This window comes from Oncorhynchus keta, unplaced genomic scaffold (genome assembly GCF_023373465.1).
Source record: "Oncorhynchus keta strain PuntledgeMale-10-30-2019 unplaced genomic scaffold, Oket_V2 Un_contig_7036_pilon_pilon, whole genome shotgun sequence".
Taxonomy (NCBI): domain Eukaryota; kingdom Metazoa; phylum Chordata; class Actinopteri; order Salmoniformes; family Salmonidae; genus Oncorhynchus; species Oncorhynchus keta.
The window spans coordinates 37063-45000 of NW_026289216.1; the positions used below are offsets into that span (position 1 = coordinate 37063).

The 7938-nt window shown below is 44.3% G+C and overlaps 1 protein-coding gene across 1 annotated transcript in view; it reads right to left on the bottom strand.

Moving 5' to 3' along the window:
• The window catches only part of LOC127926159 (transmembrane protein 65-like), a 90838-nt gene that overhangs the window by 19012 nt on the left and 63888 nt on the right, over positions 1 to 7938 (bottom strand). Inside the window, exon 6 of the mRNA XM_052511636.1 lies at positions 4850 to 4892. Coding sequence (XP_052367596.1) covers positions 4850 to 4892 — 43 coding nt within the window. The remainder of the gene's footprint in view (positions 1 to 4849; positions 4893 to 7938) is intronic.

Genomic DNA, 7938 nt, shown 5'->3' on the forward strand with positions numbered 1-7938 from the left:
AGGTTAGAGGACATCATTAATCTCTCTCCAGTTTCATCCTGACAGGTTAGAGGACATCATTAATCTCTCTCCAGTTTCATCCTGACAGGTTAGAGGACATCATTAATCTCTCTCCAGTTTCATCCTGACAGGTTAGAGGACATCATTAACCTCTCTCAGTTTCAACAGGTTAGAGGACATCATTAATCTCTCTCCAGTTTCATCCTGACAGGTTAGAGGACATCATTAACTTCTCTCCAGTTTCATCCTGACAGGTTAGAGGACATCATTAACTCTCTCCAGTTTCATCCTGACAGGTTAGAGGACAATTAACTGAGTCTCTCCAGTTTCATCCTGACAGGTTAGAGGACATCATTAACCTCTCTCCAGTTTCATCCTGACAGGTTAGAGGACATCATTAACCCCTCTCTCCAGTTTCATCCTGACAGGTTAGAGGACATCATTAACCTCTCTCCAGTTTCATCCTGACAGGTTAGAGGACACAGGAGGACTTCCAGTTTCATCCTGACAGGTTAGAGGACATCATTAACCTCTCTCCAGTTTCATCCTGACAGGTTAGAGGACATCATTAATCTCTCTCCAGTTTCATCCTGACAGGTTAGAGGACATCATTAACCTCTCCAGTTTCATCCTCAGGTTAATCTCTCTCCAGTTTCATCCTGACAGGTTAGAGGACATCATTAACCTCTCTCCAGTTTTCATCCTGACAGGTTAGAGGACATCATTAATCTCTCCAGTTTCATCCTGACAGGTTAGAGGTTTCACCTCAGGTTAGAGGACATCATTCTCTCCAGTTTCATCCTGACAGGTTAGAGGACATCATTAACCTCTCTCCAGTTTCATCCTGACAGGTTAGAGGACATCATTAACCTCTCTCCAGTTTCATCCTGACAGGTTAGAGGACATCATTAACCTCTCTCCAGTTTCATCCTGACAGGTTAGAGGACATCATTAATCTCTCTCCAGTTTCATCCTGACAGGTTAGAGGACATCATTAACCTCTCTCCAGTTTCATCCTGACAGGTTAGAGGACATCATTAATCTCTCTCCAGTTTCATCCTGACAGGTTAGAGGACATCATTAACTCTCAGTTTCATCCTGACAGGTTTCACCTCTCTCCTGACAGGTTAGAGGGTCCTGACAGGTTAGAGGACATCATTAACCTCTCTCCAGTTTCATCCTGACAGGTTAGAGGACATCATTAACCTCTCTCCAGTTTCATCCTGACACACATTAATCTCTCTCCAGTTTCATCCTGACAGGTTAGAGGACATCATTAACCTCTCTCCAGTTTCATCCTGACAGGTTAGAGGACATCATTAATCTCTCTCCAGTTTCATCCTGACAGGTTAGAGGTCTCCAGTTTCATCCTGACAGGTTAGAGGACATCATTAATCTCTCTCCAGTTTCATCCTGACAGGTTAGAGGACATCATTAACCTCTCTCCAGTTTCATCCTGACAGGTTAGAGGACATCATTAATCTCTCTCCAGTTTCATCCTGGGTTAGAGGACATCATTAATCTCTCTCCAGTTTCATCCTGACAGGTTAGAGGACATCATTAACCTCTCTCCAGTTTCATCCTGACAGGTTAGAGGACATCATTAACTCCAGTTTCATCTGACAGGTTAGAGGACATCATTAACCTCTCTCCAGTTTCATCCTGACAGGTTAGAGGACAATCTCTCTCCAGTTTCATCCTGACAGGTTAGAGGACATCATTAATCTCTCTCCAGTTTCATCCTGACTGAGGTTAGAGGACATCATTAATCTCACAGTTTCATCCTGACAGGTTAGAGGGCATCATTAATCTCTCTCCATCATTGAAGGTTAGAGGCTCACATCTCCAGTTTCATCCTGACAGGTTAGAGGACATCATTAATCTCTCTGGTTCATCAGGTTAGAGGACATCATTAACCTCTCCAGTTTCATCCTGACAGGTTAGAGGACATCATTAACCTCTCTCCAGTTTCATCCTGACAGGTTAGAGGACATCATTAACCTCTCTCCAGTTTCATCCTGACAGGAGAAGAGGACATCATTAACCTCTCTCCAGTTTCATCCTGACAGGTTAGAGGACATCATTAATCTCTCTCCAGTTTCATCCTGACAGGTTAGAGGACATCATTAACCTCTCTCCAGTTTCATCCTGACAGGTTAGAGGACATCATTAACCTCTCTCCAGTTTCATCCTGACAGGTTAGAGGACATCATTAACCTCTCTCCAGTTTCATCCTGACAGGTTAGAGGACATCATTAATCTCTCTCCAGTTTCATCCTGACAGGTTAGAGGACATCATTAACCTCTCTCCAGTTTCATCCTGACAGGTTAGAGGACATCATTAACCTCTCTCCAGTTTCATCCTGACAGGTTCATCCTGACAGGACATCATTAATCTCTCTCCAGTTTCATCCTGACAGGTTAGAGGACATCATTAATCTCTCTCCAGTTTCATCCCTGACATCATTAACAGGTTAGAGGACATCATTAACCTCTCTCCAGTTTCATCCTGACAGGTTAGAGGACATCATTAACCTCTCTCCAGTTTCATCCTGACAGGTTAGAGACATCATTAACCTCTCTCCAGTTTCACTGACAGGTTAGAGGACATCATTAACTCTCTCCAGTTTCATCCTGACAGGTTAGAGGACATCATTAATCTCTCTCCAGTTTCATCCTGACAGGTTAGAGGACATCATTAATCTCTCTCCAGTTTCATCCTGACAGGTTAGAGGACATCATTAATCTCTCTCCAGTTTCATCCTGACAGGTTAGAGGACATCATTAATCTCTCTCCAGTTTCATCCTGACAGGTTAGAGGACATCATTAATCTCTCTCCAGTTTCATCCTGACAGGTTAGAGGACATCATTAACCTCTCTCCAGTTTCATCCTGACAGGTTAGAGGACATCATTAATCTCTCTCCAGTTTCATCCTGACAGGTTAGAGGACATCATTAAGGTTGAGGGCATCATTAACCTTTCTCCAGTTTCATCCTGACAGGTTAGAGGACATCATTAACCTCTCTCCAGTTTCATCCTGACAGGTTAGAGGACATCATTAACCTCTCTCCAGTTTCATCCTGACAGGTTAGAGGGCATCATTAATCTCTCTCCAGTTTCATCCTGACAGGTTAGAGGGCATCATTAATCTCTCTCCAGTTTCATCCTGACAGGTTAGAGGACATCATTAATCTCTCTCCAGGTTCATCCTGACAGGTTAGAGGACATCATTAACCTCTCTCCAGTTTCATCCTGACAGGTTAGAGGACATCATTAACCTCTCTCCAGTTTCATCCTGACAGGTTAGAGCATCATTAATCATTAACCTCTCTCCAGTTTCATCCTGACAGGTTAGAGGGACATCAGGTTAGGGCATCATTAATCTCTCTCCAGTTTCATCCTGACAGGTTAGAGGACATCATTAATCTCTCTCCAGTTTCATCCTGACAGGTTAGAGGACATCATTAACATCCTCTCTCCAGTTTCATCCTGACAGGTTAGAGGACATCATTAACCTTTCTCCAGTTTCATCCTGACAGGTTAGAGGACATCATTAATCTCTCTCCAGTTTCATCCTGACAGGTTAGAGGACATCATTAACCTCTCTCCAGTTTCATCCTGACAGGTTAGAGGACATCATTAATCTCTCTCCAGTTTCATCCTGACAGGTTAGAGGACATCATTAATCTCTCTCCAGTTTCATCCTGACAGGTTAGAGGACATCATTAATCTCTCTCCAGTTTCATCCTGACAGGTTAGAGGACATCATTAACCTCTCTCCAGTTTCATCCTGACAGGTTAGAGGACATCATTAACCTCTCTCCAGTTTCATCCTGACAGGTTAGAGGACATCATTAACCTCTCTCCAGTTTCATCCTGACAGGTTAGAGGACATCATTAATCTCTCTCCAGTTTCATCCTGACAGGTTAGAGGACATCATTAATCTCTCTCCAGTTTCATCCTGACAGGTTAGAGGACATGTTAATCTCTCTCCAGTTTCATCCTGACAGGTTAGAGGACATCATTAACCTCTCTCCAGTTTCATCCTGACAGGTTAGAGGACATCATTAATCTCTCTCCAGTTTCATCCTGACAGGTTAGAGGACATCATTAACCTCTCTCCAGTTTCATCCTGACAGGTTAGAGGACATCATTAACCTCTCTCCAGTTTCATCCTGACAGGTTAGAGGACATCATTAATCTTCTCAGTTTCAGTTTCATCCTGACAGGTTAGAGGGCATCATTAATCTCTCTCCAGGTTCATCCTGACAGGTTAGAGGACATCATTAACCTCTCTCCAGTTTCATCCTGACAGGTTAGAGGACATCATTAACCTCTCTCCAGGTTCATCCTGACAGGTTAGAGGACATCATTAACCTCTCTCCAGTTTCATCCTGACAGGTTTACTGTTTACCTATAATTACATTGGGCGCATTCCAGGTAGTCTTTTTTGCAGTTGTTCACCGCAAATAATCAGTTCTCACAATGAAGAAGTCTGGAAAGTTCTCAGAAACCACATTAGGACTGTAGCAATCTTCCTATGGCGACTACAATAGGATGCTAACAGGGACTGTAGCAATCTTCCTATAGCGACTACAATAGGATGCTAACAGGGACTGTAGCAATCTTCCTATAGCGACTACAATAGGATGCTAACAGGGACTGTAGCAATCTTCCTATAGCGACTACAATAGGATGCTAACAGGGACTGTAGCAATCTTCCTATAGCGACTACAATAGGATGCTAACAGGGACTGTAGCAATCTTCCTATAGCGACTACAATATGACTCCCCCAGGGACTGTATCAGCCCAAACAGACGATTGGTTTGATCTGCCTTTTCTTACCCGAGTCCAGCCAGGTCCGACACAAGGTTCCCCAGGGCAGCAGCTGCAGAGAGAGAAGAGAGGGAGGTCATGGTTCTGCCAGGGTGAAGGACTGGTTGATGACATCAAGAGGTTAAAGGTCGATCGTATGCTCCAATGAGATCCCTTAAAACACAAAACACGGTGTAGAGTTGGGAGTTTAATTGTCGTATAAGGAGTTATTTCTACCTATGCTCCTGGAACAACACAAGATGTGCGAACGGACCAACCCTCTTTTCACACCTGACTGATTGTTAGAGAACTGGGCGCTTCGTAAGAGGGAGGCTGTGCTGGAACGGAGAGGAGTGGAGCAGGCTGTCTCTGACTCATCATTAGACAGTAGCTGTCTCTGACTCATCATTAGACAGCAGGCTGTGTCTCTGACTCATCATTAGACAGTAGCTGTCTCTGACTAATCAATTAGACAGCAGACTGTGTCTCTGACTCATCATTAGACAGCAGGCTGTGTCTCTGACTCCTCATTAGACAGTAGCTGTGTCTCTGACTCCTCATTAGACAGTAGCTGTCTCTGACTAATCATTAGACAGCAGCTGTGTCTCTGACTCATCATTAGACAGTAGGCTGTGTCTCTGACTCATCATTAGACAGTAGCTGTGTCTCTGACTCATCATTAGACAGCAGACTGTGTCTCTGACCTCATTAGACATTAGCTGTCTCTGACTCATCATTAGACAGCAGGCTGTGTCTCTGACTAATCATTAGACAGTAGCTGTGTCTCTGACTCATCATTAGACAGTAGCTGTGTCTCTGACTCATCATTAGACAGCAGGCTGTGTCTCTGACTCATCATTAGACAGCAGCTGTGTCTCTGACTCATCATTAGACAGTAGCTGTGTCTCTGACTCCTCAGGCTGTGTCTCTGACTCATCATTAGACAGTAGCTGTGTCTCTGACTAATCATTAGACAGCAGACTGTGTCTCTGACTCATCATTAGACAGCAGGCTGTGTCTCTGACTCCTCATTAGACAGTAGCTGTGTCTCTGACTCCTCATTAGACAGTAGCTGTGTCTCTGACTCATCATTAGACAGCAGGCTGTGTCTCTGACTCATCATTAGACATTAGCTGTGTCTCTGACTCATCATTAGACAGTAGCTGTGTCTCTGACTCATCATTAGACAGTAGCTGTGTCTCTGACTCATCATTAGACAGCAGCTGTGTCTCTGACTCATCATTAGACAGCAGGCTGTGTCTCTGACTCATCATTAGACAGCAGCTGTGTCTCTGACTCATCATTAGACAGCAGGCTGTGTCTCTGACTCATCATTAGACAGTAGGCTGTGTCTCTGACTCATCATTAGACAGTAGGCTGTGTCTCTGACTCATCATTAGACAGCAGGCTGTGTCTCTGACTCATCATTAGACAGTAGCTGTGTCTCTGACTCATCATTAGACAGCAGGCTGTGTCTCTGACTCCTCATTAGACAGTAGCTGTGTCTCTGACTCATCATTAGACAGCAGCTGTGTCTCTGACTCATCATTAGACAGCAGGCTGTGTCTCTGACTCATCATTAGACAGTAGCTGTGTCTCTGACTCATCATTAGACAGCAGGCTGTGTCTCTGACTCATCATTAGACAGCAGGCTGTGTCTCTGACTCATCATTAGACAGTAGCTGTGTCTCTGACTCATCATTAGACAGCAGGCTGTGTCTCTGACTCATCATTAGACAGCAGGCTGTGTCTCTGACTCATCATTAGACAGCAGGCTGTGTCTCTGACTCATCATTAGACAGTAGCTGTGTCTCTGACTCATCATTAGACAGCAGGCTGTGTCTCTGACTCATCATTAGACAGCAGGCTGTGTCTCTGACTCATCATTAGACAGCAGGCTGTGTCTCTGACTCATCATTAGACAGCAGGCTGTGTCTCTGACTCATCATTAGACAGTAGCTGTGTCTCTGACTCATCATTAGACAGTAGGCTGTGTCTCTGACTCATCATTAGACAGCAGCTGTGTCTCTGACTCATCATTAGACAGTAGACTCATCATTAGACAGCAGGCTGTCTCTGACTCATCATTGAGGCTGTGTCTCTGACTCATCATTAGACAGCAGGCTGTGTCTCTGACTCATCATTAGACAGCAGGCTGTGTCTCTGACTCATCATTAGACAGCAGGCTGTGTCTCTGACTCATCATTAGACAGCAGGCTGTGTCTCTGACTCATCATTAGACAGCAGGCTGTGTCTCTGACTCATCATTAGAGGCTGTGTCTCTGCAGGCTGTGTCTCTGACTCATCATTAGACAGCAGGCTGTGTCTCTGACTCTGAGACAGGCTGTGTCTCTGACTCATCATTAGACAGCAGGCTGTGTCTCTGACTCATCATTCAGTACAGACAGCAGGCTGTGTCTCTGACTCATCATTAGACAGTAGCTGTGTCTCTGACTCATCATTAGACAGCAGGCTGTGTCTCTGACTCATCATTAGGCAGCAGGCTGTGTCTCTGACTCATCATTAGGCAGCACTGACAAGGGGTCATCATCTCCTGACTTATCATTGCTGTGTTGAAGATTAAGAACAGACAACAAAGGATCTAGAACCTTAAAAGGTTTCTTCTGGGCTGTCCCCATAGGGAACCCTTTGAAGAAACCCGTTTTGGTTCCAGGCAGAACCCTTTTGGTTCCAGGTAGAATTTTTTAAAGTTCCATGTAGTAAGTTCCATGTAGTACCCTTTATCAAAATAGTTATATTGAACAAGGTTTCTACCTGTAACAAACATGGTTCTCCTATGGGGAAGAACACTTTGGAACCCTTTTTTCTCAGGGTGCAGATACAGTAGTCTGAATCTAAAACTACATTGTAGAGAGAGAGAGAGAGAGAGAGAGAGAGAGAGAGAGAGAGAGAGAGAGAGAGAGCGAGAGAGAAGAGAGAGAGAGAGAGAGAGAGAGAGAGAGATTTATATATTTATGCTTATTCATTTTATCTTGTGTCCTTTAACTATTTGTACATTGAGAGAGAGAAGAGAGAGAGAGAGAGAGAGAGAGAGAGAGAGAGAGAGACTCAGAGAGAGAGAGAGAGAGAGAGAGAGAGAGAGAGAGAGAGAGAGAGAG